This window comes from Prionailurus viverrinus, unplaced genomic scaffold (genome assembly GCF_022837055.1).
Source record: "Prionailurus viverrinus isolate Anna unplaced genomic scaffold, UM_Priviv_1.0 scaffold_40, whole genome shotgun sequence".
Classification (NCBI taxonomy): Eukaryota; Metazoa; Chordata; class Mammalia; order Carnivora; family Felidae; genus Prionailurus; species Prionailurus viverrinus.
The window spans coordinates 1,436,059-1,454,054 of record NW_025927608.1 but is presented as its reverse complement, the minus strand read 5'-3'; the positions used below and the strand labels follow the sequence as shown (position 1 = coordinate 1,454,054).

The 17,996-nt window shown below is 46.0% G+C and overlaps 1 protein-coding gene across 3 annotated transcripts in view; it reads right to left on the bottom strand.

The window, feature by feature from the left end:
- ADAMTSL3 (ADAMTS like 3) overlaps positions 1-17,996 on the bottom strand; it is a 355,448-nt gene that overhangs the window by 111,951 nt on the left and 225,501 nt on the right. For all 3 annotated transcript variants that reach the window (XR_007149622.1, XM_047846695.1, XM_047846696.1), the window contains exon 16: positions 6,803-7,089. Coding sequence is in view for 2 of the 3 variants with exons in the window: in XM_047846695.1 (XP_047702651.1) it covers positions 6,803-7,089 (287 nt within the window). In the remaining variant the exon portion in view is untranslated. The remainder of the gene's footprint in view (positions 1-6,802; positions 7,090-17,996) is intronic.

Sequence of the window (17,996 nt, the reverse complement as noted above, 5' to 3'; positions counted from 1 at the left end):
CTGGACCTCCACCGAGCACGCGTCATCTCGGAAAAGGGCCCTGGGACTCAGCTTTGACACCTCCCCTGCACTCACGCCTCCACCAACAGACTTTCACCTTCTACATATTTCTCAGAGTTATCCACTGCCCTCCACCTCTGCTGTCATTACTGCTCAAGAACAAGTCCCTGCCTGGACGAGGCAACAGCTTTGTAGACGGCCTCCCTCACATCTGCTCTTATCCCTCCCAAACCTGTTTCTTTACGATACGGCTCGACTCACCTTTCTGAGATAGAGAAAAATTGGATCATGCATCCCCCGCTTTGATTCTTTGAATGGTCTCCCGCTGATCTTGGGACAAAGAGCCAAATCAGCTTTGCCCACAAGGCATTCATTGTCTGGCCCCTGCCTTCTTCTCTAGCATCACCTCGCTGTCTTTCTCACCACTCCAGCCGCACCTGCCTTCGTCACTCTGGGGATGGACCATGAACCCTCCTGGCACCCAGGGACTTTGTACCTGCCTTTTTTTTTTTCTGCTGGGAACTCTTTCCGGGCCACCCCCTCCAACGGCCTCTTTTGCTTCAGCAATTCCCCATCTTTCATATTTAAGTTCAAGTGTAGTTGTTTTTAGGGAGGGTTTCCCTTACTTCCCTAATTAGGTCAAGTTCCTCCTATTATATGTTTTCCTAGCACCATGCATTTATTTTGCTATAACCAGCTGTGATTTACACATGTGGGTGATTATGTGATCAGTGCATTTTCCCCACTAGACTTGAGTTCCAAAAGCAGGAACTAGTTAGAGTCACTGTCACCCAGCCCGGTGCCTACCACAAAGAAACGTGCAATAGATATCTGTAGAAATTTTGTTTTAATTTTTTTTACATTCATTTATTTTTGAGAGACAGAGCACAAGTGGGGAGGGGCAGAGAGAGAAGGAGACAGAATCCGAAGCAGGCTCCAGGCTCTGAGCTGTCAGCACAGAGCCCGACGCGGGGCTCGAACCCACAAACCGTGAGATCGTGACCTGAGCCGAAGTTGGACGTTCAACCGACTGAGCCACCCGGGCGCCCCAAGAATGTTTTTAAATGAAACAACGGGGAGGTGCCTGCTAACTGTCAGGACAAAGGCGAGGTGGCAGGGCTGGCGCTGCCCACATTATTTATTATTGTTCTTGAAATTCTAGACAAAGAAATAAGATTTAAAAAGCTCAAATAAGATAAATAACTATTTGAAAGGGAAAAATAAAATCATCATGAATTAGAGATGGTTATTTTACTTAAGAGAATTGGTAAGAATGAACTTAAAACCGGTAGATGCATTAAGGAGCTCAGCAATTTGGCACACCTGGGGGGCTCAGCTGGTTAAGCATCTGACTCTTGGTTTCGGCTCAGGTCACGATCTCCCAGTCTGTGAGTTTGAGCCCCACGTCAGGCTCTGTGCTGACAGTGTGGAGCCTGCTTGGGACTCTCTCTCTCTGCCCCTCCCCTGCTTGTGTTCTCTATTTCAAAATAAATAAACCTTAAAAAAAAAAAAAGAAATAAAAGGGGGTTCAGCAATTTAATCAGATTTTTTAAAGAGAAAAAATGGCGGCATTATAAAAAGAACACCCTGCTGTTATTATATTATAAATTAATCATCCCCCTAACACTTATTCTATACCATGTGCCAGGCACTGTGATTAAGAAGTTCTCCAACGTCATCCTGTTACATGAGGACACTTAATCGCCTCATTAATCCTCACGAAGGAGGTATGGCTCCTCTCATTTTGCAAAAATGAGCCTCTACAAACTTCTATAACAGCCCAAAGAGAGTGGCAGGGCTAGGGTTCAAAGTGGGGTCAGGCGTCAAAGTCAATGAACCTGCTCCTAGCCTGTGCTGTTAGAAAATACAAAGGTAAGGGCGCCTGGGTGGCTCAGTGGGTTAAGCATCCGACTTCGGCTCAGGTCATGATCCCACGGTTCATGGGTTCGAGCCCCGCATGGGGCTCTGTGCTGACAGCCCGGAGCCTGCTTCGGATTCTGTGTCTCCCTCTTTCTCGGCCCCTCCCCTGCTCACACTCTGTCTCTGTATCTGTCTGTCTCTCTCCCTCCAAGATAAACATTAAGCAATTGTTTTAAAAATACAAAAGTAAAAACGAAAGGGCCTAAATGCAACAAATAACATAAAATACAAAGAAAAATTCTGGTGAGGAATGTTGATGATGTACGAAATTACAAAACCTTAACGGGGGGTGTTACAAAGGCAGGCACATCTTCCGGGAGGTCTACGTATATACGCACGCACGTGCACACATACTATGCTGCACGCATACGTATATACGCTGTGGAAGCTGGAAATCCAATGTCTGAATTCTTCATGTTTCCAGGAACTAAAAAAGAACTCTCTGTTGCCACTCCAAAATGAAAGCCCACTTAGGAAAGATTCCTAAGTACCAACAATTACAACGAACAGATGTATTTTTATTTCTCGTATGATATGAAGATTAGTTGGAAAATACAAGTACACAGAGGATCAGGATACGATCTTTGCAGGAATCTGTCATTTGCATCTATTATTTTTTCTACCAGAAATAGGAAGCTGGAGACACGGTTGTGTGCCTGTGGAAATGCTATCTTCCTGTGGTCTTCAGTTATGGCAGACCCACTCTCCTCGCGTGCAGGGGGAGGGTTCAAACCGACATTCCTAATCACACAGAAGTGGACTTGTAGAGGCTGAGCCTCCAAAACCACATTAAAATGGATCACCGAGAGGCAAGTGTCACTGTATGTAGCTAGTACAGTCAAGACGATAAAGGCAAGATAACCAAAAGCTGTGCACCATCAAGTCAAGGAAGGACTGTGTGCTACTCATTTTATATCCCGATTTGAGCCCAGAACCCAGAGCCATGAAGTCTAGCACAGAGCACGCATGAGCTTCCCTGTCTTTATTGAGGATCCAGGTTTCAAGCATTCCCCTTTACGTTTCACAGAATTTACTTATTTAAAAGCAAAATTTAAGCTTGAACCCCCAAAGTTGAAAATATTATTTTTTGCCAAGTTAAAAGACTTATTATATGCACCCATTATATGGCCAGCTCTCTCTAAAAGATGAGAACTGCTTTCTGCTTGGGACTGCATGATGGCCTCTGAGCCTCGGTTTCCCTAACTGTAAAATTTGGGTTAGTGGGTATCCAAGGTTCACTTAAATGGTATTATTCTAGGATTACACAATACAATGCACTCTCACAAGGCGAAATTGCTGTTTAACTGAGTATTGAAAGAGTTCCAAGTTGATCTCTGTTAAAACTTGTAAAATGTGTTCCAAGTTCACAAGAGGATGCCAGACAATAAACGGGCACGCCACATCAACTATCTGCACAGTGAGCTGCACTTCTGACATGTTCAAGGTGCTCTGTCTTCTCACAGTCAGCCCAAAGGTCCACAGGGCCAATAAGGATAAACTCAATTAGCCAGGTTTCGCAAAACTTGTATTTTTTAAAGTTTGTTTATTTATTTATTTTGAGAGAGAGAGAGCATGCATGCATGCATATGAACAGGGGAAGAGCAGAGAAAGAAGTGGGGGGGCGAGAAAATCCCAAGCGGGCTCCACACTTGGCATAGAGACTGACATGGGGCTTGATCCCACAACCGTGAGATCACAACCTCAGCCAGAACCAAGAGTAGGATGCCCAACTGACTGAGCCACCCAGGCGTCCCAAATTTGTATGTTTTAAGTGGATTCAAAGGTCATTCTACTACTCCAAGGTACATACCCAAGAAACATGAAAAAGTATGTCCATATAAAAACATGTACCTGAATGGCCATAGTAGGATTATTCATAACACCCAAGACATGCAAAGAATCCAAATTTCTAACTGATGAATGGATAAGCAAAATGTGGTTTATCCCTACAATGGAAGAGTATTAGTCATAAAAAGGAATGAAGTTCTGATTCATGCTACAACATGGATGGACCTCAACTGGAAACATTATACTAAGTAAAAGTCACGAAGGACCCCATATTATGTGATTCATCTTATACGAAATGTCCAGAATAGACAGAAAATAGATCAGTGGTTTCCAGGGGCTGCCACTGGCAGGGAAAATGGGGGTTTGAGGAAAAATGGGGAGTGACCTGCTTAAGGGTACAGGGTTCTGTGGGGGTAAAGTGCTGTGACGCTGATTATGAGGATGTTTGCACAACCTTGTGAATATACTAAAACCCACCAAATTGAATAAAGACTTCAAATGCATAAATTGTATGGGATGTGAATTACATCTCAATAAAACTATTCGCAAATAAAAAAAGAAAGGCATTCCCATAGGCTCAGCCATCCTGGAGGTGCCTCCTAGAGCTACCTCAGTAGACAGCACAATAGCAGATTCTAACACCTTGGTACCAAGCTTCAAAGATGAGGTCTAGTGCCGCCTGGATGGCTCAGTCAATTAAGCGTTTGACTCTTGATTTCGGCTCAGGTCATGATCTCATGGCTCATGAGATTGAGCCTTGCGTCGGGCTCTGTGCTGATAACATGGAGCCCGCTTGAGATTCTCTCTCTCTCTCCGTCTCTCCCTTCCCCGCCCCCTCAAAATCAATCAATCTATCTATCTATCTATCAAAGATGAGGTCCAACAGACTCCGCCAACTGAATCAGAATTCGCCTGGTCCTCTTTCCTTGGGCAACTCCAAACGCTCTCTTAGTTCCGAGGACCCAACGTGCCATGCTTCCCCAAATCGAGGGGCCTTCCCAGTCAGGGAAAAAAAACTAAACTCAAGGATAGCAGAGTACTAGATGAAATAGTAATTCTACCAAAGGCAACGTTCAAGAGTTTAGAGACTAAGAGATTTGAGGCTGTGCAAGCAACAGCAGGATTTGTTTCTGCTTTCATAATAAAAGACACAGCTCCAGGCCCCTGGTGATACTGTAGGAACGTGCTGGCTCAGAAGTGGTGGAGATAGCTGATACTTTCCAGGAGTGTCATAGGAAGTTCCAGCCATCTATAACGGCAGTTGAATGGGGGACCATTTTTGCATCTCGGCCACTACCTCTGGAGGGGTCCTCAAGACTCATCAGGAAAGTACTAGTTCCTATTCTCTCCAAGGGCATGTTCACGTGAAGGTTTCCAAGCTATAACAAGGGTGGTGTCCAGGGTGCTGAACTCAGAGCAGGAGTTAAGTTCTGAGCGGCAGCATAGGTGTGCAGTGGACTTGGGGCTGAGACTATGTGCCCTGGAGGCAAGAGACACAGCAGCCAGTTGAGGTCCAGGTGAGTAAGAAAATCTGAGCTCCTAGTCAGTTGGGTGGGCTTCTAAAAACCAGGGAGAAGCAAGTAAGAGAGCAGAGAGAATCTGGGAGTAGCCAAGTGTCCTGTTCTAAATCCTACGTGCATAACTCCATGTGAAAGGTAGTAGCTTAGCTGAAGGCTGGGGCTAAAACATATGCCACTTCCTCTGGGTCTACTGCAGGCTGGCAATGTCAGAGAACAGGTGTCTGTGTCAGGATAGGTGGGTTTAGAGGTTGAATTAGGACAGGACAAAGACAAATACCACCAAGTCATGGAGACTGGATGGGAAGGACTGGGAATTCACTTAAGGGCCCGGAGGACAAAGAGGGAGGGGCTCAGGTACAGTGACAGGATCACAAGCTCTAATACCTGATAGGGAGCTCCAAGTAATGGGCTCAGGGGCACCAGGAGGGCTGGAGCATGCACTTGAACTAACCACCTTCTAAGGCAGTAGCTCCTGTATTCTTCTCACCATTGGCTGGGACTGAAGTCAGAGCACTTTTTTTAAAGTTTATCTATTTATCTGGAAGAGGGAAAGAGAGAGAGAAGAAAGAACTCATGCAGGAGGGGCAGAGAGAGAGAGAGAGAGAGAGACAGAGACAGAGAGAGAGAGAAATGCAAGCAGGTTCTGCACTGTCAGTACAGAACCCGACGTGGGGCTCGAACTCACAAACCGTGAAATCATCATCCGAGCTGAAATCAAGAATCGGACGCTTAACTGACCAAGTCCCCCAGGTGCCCCTGAAATCAGAGCACATTTAGCCACCAGGGTTTGCCACAAGTGCTGGAATCCAGGGTCAGGGTGTCAGGGGTCCTGGAGTCCTGATCAGATGAGTCTCCTTCACGTCGGCAGAAGAGCTAGCTTTCCAACTATTTCTATCTTTTCTTTCCAAAAAAGAGAGCCCTGGAGAATGACGATCTGAGCCCCTGCTCTCTGCTCATCAACTCTCTTTTGGATCCTGGAGGGCTTAATAATCTTGGTGCCAACTTGCACCCTATTGAGGCCACCTGGCCATATTAGCACTTCCTAATCCTAACAGGCCCACTGGCTATGCACATTACACACACGTAGGTGCACGCACATACACCAGAGTGACCAGTGTGCTCTTCCCTGGCCTCCAGCCCAACGTGCAGGTATGAGGGTGACTCCTGACAGAGTCCCATCAGAAATGGCAATCCCAGGCCACCTCAGTTTGTAACACTGACTCAAGGGCGAGATTGCCTCGACTTACCAGTTCTGCATTCCCCTACTTATTCCATATTAAGCAGTGGCCTCTTTCCCCACCTCATTTATACATTTGCCGAGGCCAAAGGAGCATAGCATTTTTTGGGGGGGGGGAGGGGGGTCAGGATATACTGCCGCACTATCCTTTATCTTCCTGGAAGAAATGGAAAATAAGGACAGAGAAGGCATAGTTTTCAGTTATTCGAATGACTTTACCTCCTTTAGGTTTTTCTAAGTTGCATGTTTGGCTGAGCCAAGTCAGTGGTTTCTCAAACTATTAGCAACACAAGACGCCGCTGTACCCCCCCCCCCCCCCCCCGAGAGAGTCCCATACCTCCCAAGCATGTGGCCGTGCAAGGGGTGAAGCCAGCGTACTCCCAGTGGTAGGTCATCGTGCTGTCCTCCTGGGGAGAGGCGTCGGGCTGGCGGGAGGCAGGGCTCTCGTCGCAGGGGTTGAGGAGGCAGGGCCGCTCGGTGGGCAGCTGGGGGCCCTCGCACTCTTCCTCAGGCAGCTCGGTCTCCGTCTGCGTGAACGTCAGGAGCACACGGCACTTCACCTCCCGGACCTGGACGCCCGGCCCGCACGTGGTGCTGCAGGCCGACCAGGGCTCCGGGATGAACCTACAGAAGACCCAGGAGTCCCCGTTATATGCCGGCCCCGCAGGAGCGACAGGCCTTCCCTGAAGGGAAGAGATAACTTCGCTCAGAGGGAATTCGGGACATTGGAAACGCTGTTTATTTTTCCTGGTGCTCAACTAGGTCATGAACAAATTGTCCAATCTTATTAGCAACAGAAAGGATTTTTCACTGGAGATCTAGTGAACGTTTGCACCCATTTCATTTATTTGTTTGCTTATTTATTTACTTATTTAGAGAGCAGGGGTGGGGCAGAGAGAGAGAGAGAGAGAGAGAGAGAGAGAGAGACCCAAGTCTGACAGTGCAGAGCCCGATGCAGGGCTCAAACTCACAAATCATGAGATCATGACCTGAGCCGAAATCAAGAGTCAGACACTTAACTGACTGAACCACCCAGGTGCCCCAAAAGTTTGCCTCCATTTTAAAACTCAAATGCTGTGCTATCACCTTTGTATAACATCATTAAAATTAGGCTCTTCAAAAATTTGGTCATAATAAACCATTATGTAGTGATAATTTCTAATCTGAGTTCTTTTATAATACGGAGAATTTTCATCAATATTTATTCAATGAATCTTTATCAGGCTTATCCTTTAACAGGTAGGACTTTATTAACCTCTCAATATTTAAGATAATAAATGTTTTCTGCAGGGTAGATGAAGCTTTCGTATTCTGTCCTCAACTACACTACACTGAATTTCATCTTCTTGAAAATATCTTAGACACAATATGGCTGAATAAAGTATTTATTTCTGATTCTGAATTATTATCCACTAAATCAGAGGTTGTCAACCTGCAGCCTACAGGTCAAGTCCAGCCCACCTGTTTCTCTACAGACTACAGAATGACTTTTATAGTTTTAAATGGTTGGGGGTGGAAAAGAAGGGTAATATTTTCTGAATGACACGACATTGAATTAAAGTATCCATAATTATAGTTTTATTGGAATATGGCCATGGTCACTTGCTCACTTCTTGTTCATGACTGCTTTTATGCTACATGGCAGAGCTGAGGATTTGCCACAGAGACTATTTGGCCCACAGAGCCTAAAATCTTTACTATCTGGGCCTTTGCAGAAGACGTTTACGGATTCCTGCACTGAACTGAAAAGCAGAGACTCAGCAGGGACATACTTAGTTAAGTCATCCCGAAGCAACACTTGCATTGTGAGATATTCACAAGTGACAGGCAAGGAAGAGCCCAGCGAATGTAAGTTGGGGAAACCACGGGTGCAAGAGTGCTCCACAGGTTTAATTACTGCGAAACTTTTCCAAAGACCACGATACATGAATGCATACTATAAATGCCTAAGAGGGGAATATGGCGTGCATCATTTCCTGAGTTTAAGTGAACGCAGATCTCTGTTCACAGGATAACGTACTGTAAGTCACTTCAGAAAACGGCTAAGATATAGTTCCAAGGGTTCATGTTCAAAATCTCAGAACGGGTAGTAAGGGTCTCTCAGAGTCCTCCAACCTTCTCTCCCTGGACAAGACTTCATCACCGTTGTCCACAATCCAATCAGCAGGAGGAAACACCATTAAGATACATGAGCCCCGTAAAGAGCCATGCAAACAGTAAACCCTCCAAATTCTATTTACTGCATTGAAAACTTTTGGTGGAGAACTCCCTCCCCTCCCCTAGGCCAGGAGAGGGCTCGCCCAACCTCCCAGCAGAGAGGAGTATTGGCATAATATTTGAACATGCTCTTTTCTCTCCTTGCTGTTTTCCCCAGTAGAACTGGAAAGAAAAAGCCTGATTAAATTCAAGACGAGGCACCGATACAATGCAATATACATACAACGTAATAATATGAGGTCAATTAAAAGAAGGAGGTGTGTCTGTTATTAATTCAGAAGGAATAGTCTCCTCTTGGAGAGAGTTAAATGAAGTAAGTGTGGGAGGGCTCATATACCGGGATCTTTTGTCTAAATACACACAGAAAGGCATGCATATGTATATGTAGTGTATATGTTATTTAATTATAACATTTACAGCACACATACCCGTACCTGATTGACGTACAGTGTACAATGTCTCTTTTCTGGAAGTGATCGATCGCGCGTGCCAGAGTGTGGAGTGGGAGCTTCCACTTTCTGTTTATAGCTTTAAAAGGCTTGCATTTTCTAACCATGTGCATACTGTATTTTTTTTAAATTTTTTAACGTTTATTCATTTTTGAGATACAGAGAGACAGAGCACGAGCAGGGGAGGGGCAGAGAGAGAGGGAGACACAGAATCTGAAGCAGGCTCCAGGCTCCCAGCTGTCAGCACAGAGCCGACGCGGGGTCTTGAACTCACAGACCGCGAGATCATGACCTGAGCTGAAGTCGGACGCTTAACCGACTGAGCCACCCAGGCACCCCTGTGCACACTGCACGTTTAAGGTCACTCTTCTTTTCCCCTCCTCTCTCCTTAGTGATAAAAACTGAAAATTGAGATGTAGATTCTTTTCATTCACAGGGAACCCCTGTGTCTGTTGTGATTCAGAGCCCCATTAGAAGATGGGGCTGGAGGAAAGGCTCACCTCAGTTCCCAACGTGGCAAGTGATGGTCACATCCAGTGTTTTCCTAAGGTGTCCTGGACCTTTCAAGTTGGCTTTCAGAGACCCTTTTAGGGGTCCTCTTAAAAACCAGATGTGAGAACCGTCCAAATTAGCCATGAGTGGTTTGAAAGGGGGGGGGGGGGGAGGGAAGCTATGGCAACAGAAACTTTATGTATAAAGTAGCATGATGGTCTTTGTGGATTTTTTTCAATTTTTTATGGATTATTAGTATTGTTTATTTATTTATTTTTTTAATGTTTATTTATTTATCTCGAGAGAGACAGCATGAGAGTACGTGCACAAGCAGGGGAGGGGCAGAGGAAGGGAGAGAGAAAATCCCAAGCCGGCTCCACACTGTCAGTGCAGAGCCCGACATGGGGCTCGATCTGATGAACCATGAGATCATGACCTGAGCTGAACTCACGAGTTGGATGCTCAACTGACTGAGCCACCCAGGTGCCTCATTATTGCTTACTGAAGCAAAGATTTTTTTTTTTTTTGAGAGACAGAGAGCGAGCGAGCACATGAGCAGGGAGGGGACGGGGTGGGGGGAGAGACAGAGAGAGAGAGAGAGAGAATTCCAAGCAAGCTCTGTGCTGTCAGTACATGCGGAGCTCGAACTCACCAAATGTGAGATTAGGACCTGAACCGGAGATTAGGACCGGAATGCAGAGTCAGAGGCTTAACTGAGTGAGCCCCGCAGGCGCCCTGAGGGGAGCTTTTGAAGCACTTGGAGCAGGGGGAGGGAGGAACAGTCTGCAAAGGAGACCTTCTGGGGGTGATGGGAGTGTTCGGTATCCTGCCTGAGGCTGGGGCTGGGTGGCTGTTTACACCTGTTAAAACTCATCACTTTAAATAGACACCACTTACTGTATGTAAATTCTACCTCTTCAAAACGGATTTTTTTTAACTGGCAGTTTTTATTTTTAAGTTTATTTATTTATTTAATTTTTTTTTGAGAGAGAGAGAGAGATACACAGAATGCAAGCAGGGGAGGGGCAGAAAGAGAGGGAGACCAGGATCCAAAATAGTTCCAGGCTCTGAGCTGTCAGCACAGAGCGTGACGTGAGGCTCGAACCCACAAACTGTGAGATCATGACCTGAGCTGAAGCTGGACCCTCAACTGACTGAGTCACCCAGGCACCCTGGCAGTTTTTAGAGACAAAATGAGAGAAAACTGAAATAATCCGATATTGAAGATGCCTGGATTCTTCAAGTAGAGGTTCTAACACAAGACAAACAGACAAAGTGTTCAGAAATAAAACATGTTAAAAAAAAAAAAGTGCCTACAATACAGCTTGGAAAGGCACACTATCTCCCAGGAAAAAGTGATAAAAAATGATGAACATAAAAACTTAAAGAGTTTTAGGGGCACCTGGGTGGCTCGGTCGGTTGAGCATCCGACTTCGGCTCAGGTCATGATCTTGTGGTTCCTGGGTATAAGCCTTGTGTCTGGCTCTGTGCTGACAGCTCAGAACCTGGAGCCTGCTTCAGATTCTGTCTCCTTCTCTCTCTGCCCCTCCCCCATTCATGCTCTGTCTCTCTCTGTCTCAAAAATAAATAAACATTACAAAAATTAAAAAAAAAAAACAACTTATGTGTTTTAGGCAGAATAATGGCCACCCCAAAGATGCCCACACCCTAGTCTCTAGAATGTATGAATATGTTATATTGCATGGCAAAAGGAATTCTGCAGATATGGTTAAGGTTATGGGCCTCGAGATAAGGAGATTATCCTAGCAGGATAATCTAATCACAGGTCCTGAAAAACAGAAATTTCTTTGGCTGAAGTCAGAGAGATGCAGGAAAAGAGCGCGAGAGATTCAGAGCACGAGAGGTACCCCGGCTGCTGCTGGCCGGGAGACGGGAGGGGCCAGGAGCCAAGGAGTGCAGGCGACCCCTTGAAGTTGAGAACAACTGGCCGACAGCCAGCAAGGAAATGGCAGTTTTGATTCTACAACTGCATGGAACTGAATTCTGCCAACTACCTGAATAGGACCGGAAGCACATTCTCCCCCAGGGCCCCAGACAGGTGCTCAGGCTGAGAGACACCTCGATTTTGGCTTCGTGGGACCCAGCGCAGAGGAACCACTTCAATCTACTGGGCTCCTGACTTACAGAACTGAGATAGCAAATGTTTATTAAGCCACTAGGTGTGTGGTAAATTGCTCCTGCGGCCATAGAAAAGGAAAACACCTGGCTAAAAACTTCTTTTTAGAAACCAGGAGCTTTGAAATAGGTTGGTAAGAAAGCCAGCTATGTCAACTTAACTCATTTTAAAGATGGAGAAGTCAATAGAAAAGGAATGTTGGTGATAAAAAAAAAACCACACAGAAAAAGATGAAATTACAAAGGATTGATCTCCAGTTACTGGAGAAAATGAATCCGGAAAACACGCATCATCTAGAAAATTATGAGAAACAAGGAGATAACTTAAAATGGAGGCCAGAATGGGGTGCCTGGATGGCGCAGTCAGTTAAGCATCTGATTTCAGCTCAGGTCATGATCTCACGGTTCGTGGGTTCGAGCCCCGCGTCGGGCTCTGTGCTGACAGCTGGGAGCCTGGAGCCTGCTTTGGATTCTGTGTGTCTCTCTCTGCCCCTCCCCTGCTCATGCTCTCCCTCTCGCACGTGCTCTCTCTCTCTCTCAAAAATAAATAAACCTTAAGAGAAAAAAAGAAAAAAATGGAGGCCAGAACTATCGGCAATCATAATAAATTTAACTGAATTAAACTCTCCTATTAAAATACAACGACTCTAATTTCAAAATCTATACGGGATACAAACGCAATCTCTTCAGAAATGTAAAAAGTATAAGGAATAACAAAATGAGATAAGGAAAGGTAAAAGGTACAAATTTTAGGAAAGAAGATGAAGTGATTCTTTAACGATGATATAACTATGGAAAACAGTATAGTTCATTGAAAATTTTTAGAAAAAAAATACGAGTTCAATGAAACAGTGCCTATGTATGGGGCATCTGGGGGGCTCAGTCAATTAAGCACCTGACTCCTAATTTCAGCTCATGTCATAATCCCAGGGTTTTGAGAGGAAGCCCTGAGTTGGGCTCCACATCGAGTGTGAAGCATGCTTAAAGTTCTCTCTTTCCCTCTTATGCCCCCCCCCACTTGTGTGCGCCCTCTCTCTCTCTCTCTCTCTCTCTTAAATAATAATAAAAAACAAAGTCCCTATCCATCTATCCTAAAACTACCAGGTTTCTCAAAATTCAACCAACATTTGCTGCTGGCGTTCATTGCCAGGCACCGTGCAAAGAATATTCCATTTATCATTTAATGTAATTTTCACAACAACCTTATGAACAAGTACTGTTATTTTCCTGATTTTACAGATGAAAAAGACTGAGGCTTAACACAGGAGCTTGTGAATAAAAACTCTATAAAAAAAAGCACAGGGCTGGTATGATTAAAACCACAAAATACTGAAGGGGTTCTGACCTCAGAGATCTGATTCACTGGACAGAACAGCACATGCCTCTGAATGGGAAGACTCAACACTAAAGATGTGCGTCCCCCGTTAACTGATTTAGCAAATGAACGCAGTTCCGATCCGATTTAGGGGGAAGGAGGCTGGAGACAGACAAGACAACTCTAAGGTTTTATGGGAGGTTAGTTGAGGACCGTCATGAGCCGTTTAAAAGGAATAACAATGAGACAGCCCTCGCAGAGCCTGATAGAAAAACGTTCTAAAAAGTTGCAGTAATTCCTGTACTCTGGCACTGACGATGGAGTGGTCCATTTACACAATGAAGGTATTGTGACCTCAACGTGCACACTAGATTATTCACTAGATGGTGCGGGGCAGCTTGTTAATTATTCAAGGGAGAATTAAGTTAGACAAACACCACACACCACACGTCAGAGTAAATTCTCCATGGGTCAAAGTTAAAGGTAAACCACGAAAACGTTAAAAATACAGCTGACCTTGGGGCGCCTGGGTGGCTCAGTCGGTTAAGCGTCCGATTTTGGCTCAGGTCATGATCTCACGGTTCGTGAGTTCGAGCCCCACATTGGGCTCTGTGCTGACAGCTCAGAGCCTGGGTCCTGCTTCAGACTCAGTGTCTCCCTCTCCCTCTGCCCTTCGCCCGCTCATGCTCTGCCTCTCTCTGTCTCTGTCTCTCAAAAATAAACATTAAAAAAAAATTTAAAAAAAAAAAATTTTTTTTTCAACGTTTATTTATTTTTGGGACAGAGAGAGACAGAGCATGAGGGGGAAGGGCAGAGAGAGAGGGAGACACAGAATCGGAAACAGGCTCTAGGCTCTGAGCCATCAGCCCAGAGCCCGATGCGGGGCTCGACTCACGGACCGCGAGATCGTGACCTGGCTGAAGTCGGCCGCTTAACCGACTGCGCCACCCAGGCGCCCCCCAAAAAAAATTTTTTTTAAATACAGCTGACCCTTGGGGCGCCTGGGGGGCTTAGTCGGTTGAGCGTCCGACTTCGGCTCAGGTCATGATCTCGCGGTCCGTTGGTTCGAGCCCCGCGTCAGGCTCTGTGCTGATGGCTCGGAGCCTGCAGCCTGCTTCGGATTCTGTGTCTCCCTCTCCCTCTCTCTCTCTCCCTCTCTCTCTCTCTCTCTCTCTTTCTCTTTCTGCCCCTCCCCCACTCATGCTCTGTCTCTATCTCAAGAATAAATAAACGTTAAAAAAAAAATTAAAAAGAAAATACAGCTGACCCTTGAACAACTCGGGGGTTAGGGACACTGACCCTCTCCTCATCCCTCTGCCTACAGTCAAAAATCGACATACAACTTCTCACTCCCCAAACACTTAACCAATGGACCCTTACCCATAACATAAACAGTCAATTACACATATTTTATATGTCCTATGTATTATGTACTGTCTTCTCATAATAAAGTAAGCTAGAGGAAAGAAATGCTATTAAAAAAATCATAAGGGGGGGGTGCCTAAGTGCCTTAGTCAGTTAAGCATCTGTGTCTTAATTTCAGCTCAGGTCATGATTTCATGGTCTGGGATCAAGCCCCACACTGGGCTCTGTGCTGGTTTGGGATTCTCTCTCCATCTCCCTCTGTCCCTTCCCTGCTCATGCATGTGTGTGCACACATGTGTGTTCTCTCTCTCTAAAAAAAAAGAAAAGGAAAGAAAATCATCAGGAAAAAAATACATTTACAGTGCCACACTGCAAAAATCCACATGTAAGTCGACCCACATAGCTCAAACCCATGTTGTTCAAGAGTCAACTGTACTAGAAAATAGCATTTTTTTTTTTGAAAACAGGTAACTTCCTCATTTTGATGGAGGTGTGGGAAAGAGGGTGGGCTTCAGGACTGCTTTGGATGGCAAATCAGTACTGAATTTCTGAAATGCAATTTGACCAAAGAAATTCAATGCCTTCGATGTGCCTTCTGGCCCAGAAATTCCACCCCAACAAATGTGTCCAGTCTACACAGAGATGTGTAATTTGACATTTTCCACAGTTCCTTTTTTATCATAGTGAATGATTAGAAACAAGTTGCAGACAGCCAGAAAGATCTTTCTAAAATGTAATCATGATGGTGAACGGATAAGGAAGATCCGGTGCGTGCGCACACACACACACATATATACACACATACATACACAAATGGAATATTACTCAGCCATCAAAAAGAGTGAAATCTTGTGGGGCACCTGGGTGGCTCAGTCGGTTAAGCGTCCAACTTCAGCTCAGGTCATGATCTCATGGTTCATGGGTTCAAGCCCCACATCAGGCTCTGCACTTACAGCTCAGAGCCTGGAGCCTGCTTCGGATTCTGTGTCTCTCTGCCCCTCTTCCACTCACACTCTCTGACTCTCTCTCAAAATAAATAAACATTAAATAAATGAACATAAACTGAAATAAATGAACATAAAATGAAATAAATGAAAATAAACATTAAATAAATAAACATTAAAAAAAGAATGCAATCTTGCCATTAGCAACAACATGGATGGAACTAGAGTGTATTATGCTAAGCGAAATAAGTCAGTCAGAGAAAGACAGATACCATATGATTTCACTCACGCGTGGAATTTAAGAAACACCACCGATGAACACAGAAGGAAAGGAAAACTAAGATAAAAACAGAGAGGGAGGCAAACCATAAGTGACTCTTAAATCCAGAAAACAAACTGAAGGTTGCTCGAGGGGTGTTGGGTGGGGGGGATGGGCTAGACAGATGATGGGCATCGAGGAGGGCACTCGTTGGGACGCGCACTGGGTGTTGTATGTAAGCGATGAACCACTAAATCCTATTCCTGAAACCATTATTACACTATATGTTAACGAGTCTGGATTTAAATAAAATTAAAAAATAAATAAATAAAATAGGGTGTAATCATGATGGCCTCACTTGTGAAAACCTCCCACTTTCTCCAAACGAAGTCCCAGTTCCTTAGTGAACTGAGAAGTTTTCCAAGACCTGCTTAAGCTCCCCGCTGTATCCTTGCTGCCATTACCAGCCTCTCTCCCCCACCGGCCCCTCCCCACACTCCGGACGTCAGCATCCAGGCGTGGCCAGCCGGCCTGCACACAATCCCACGTACTTGACGTGCGGCTCTTCGGATGCCCGTGTGCATCTCAAGACCATCTCAAGTTCGCGTAGGTCCTGAAGGCAGGTCCTCGGACCAACCTACGGATGCGTGCAGCTTGGAGTCAGGTCACGTAAGGCAAACTAAAGCGCTTCCTAAAATCACAGGGCAGAGAATCACCGTCTACCACTTAACAGCCCTGAAGGGCTGGGCAACTCCCTAACCTCTTCTGTGCCTTGCTTTCTTCGCCGCTAAAGCGAGGGTAATAATTACACCTCTTCGTGGGGACATTGTTGGAATTAAGTGAGCTAACCCGCCACATAGGCACCTGGCACAAACGACGTCCTCAATATTAGCCGTTATTGCTCTTACGGGAAAACCAGATGTCTCAAAGAAGACATACTTGGATGGTAGCAGATAGAGCTTCCACAAATGGAGAAGCGAACACAGCAGTGAGGAAAACACCCAAAGCGCTCCAAACCCGCCCTGTTTCCTTGGTTTCCGTCTATGAAAAATGGGAGAATGGGGCGACCCAGCTGCGAAGCATCGCGAACCCCAAAGAAAGTCGCAGGCCTCCCGGGAAGGCCTTTGAGAACAAGGATAACCGTATCGACTGTCAACACGTTCCCCAGCGGAAAGCTAAGAAGGTCAAAACTGTTGGGGCGCCTGGGTGGCGCAGTCGGTTAAGCGTCCGACTTCAGCCAGGTCACGATCTCGCGGTCCCTGAGTTCGAGCCCCGCGTCGGGCTCTGGGCTGATGGCTCAGAGCCTGGAGCCTGTTTCCGATTCTGTGTCTCCCTCTCTCTCTGCCCCTCCCCCGTTCATGCTCTGTCTCTCTCTGTCCCAAAAATAAAAAATAAACGTTGAAAAAAAAAAAAACTGTAGTTCCCCTGGCTTAGCTTTATAAGCTGTAATTTTTATTTTCCTAATTAAAAAAAAAATAAAATAAAGCTTTAGAACATCCACTCCCTGTGTAAATTCAGAGCCCAGGCCACGGAAAACCACAGAGGCAGAAATATTTATCTTCTCCAGGCGGGTTTGGCAGGCTTTGCTCGAGGGATCTGAAATATAGCTGCGTTCGCCTTCCCCTCCGTTGTCAACAAGGGAGCATCCCCAAACCACAAAGGATAGTGGTTATAAAGGGATGAACTGGAAGCTGAGGAATGCTGCGGTCCTGTTTGGAAATGGAGGGAATGGACAGAGTCAGAAGTGGTGGGAGGGAGGAAACTATAAACTTCGCACTAGACAGCCAGGAACACGCCAGAACCTGCCAGCAGCGTGAATTATAAAGGAAAATTGCATAGCGACCACAGAGGGAGGGAGGGAGGGAGAGACAGAGAGAGAGAGAGGAAGTGGGGAGGAGGCCGGGAACAGGTGCGTGCAGGCTCATTCTTCCATGCTGGAGAGACACAAGTGGGGTCTTTCTGCAGGAAAGGGCACATGAGCTCTGCTCAGGGAGTCAGGGGAGGAGGGCACCACCAGCAAAGGCAGGCGGACTGATGGATAAGCAGCTTGGAATGAATACGAGGCCCGGACCTCCTGGAGCTTACATGGTATTGCCCCTTCCAATAAAGTGAACGGCGGTAGACCGGGGCGGAGGGGGGGAGGGGGGGGGTTCCTGGGTGACTCAGGTGGCTGCGTGTCCGACTCTTGGTTTCTGCTCAGGTCATGATCTCACAGCTTGTGGGTTCGAGCCCCGCGTCAGGCTCTGTGCTGACAGCTCAGAGCCTGGAGCCTGTTTCTCATTCTGTGCCTCCCTCTCTCTCTGCCCCTCCCCTGTTTGCGCTCTCTCTCTCTCTCTCTCTCTCTCTCTCTCTCT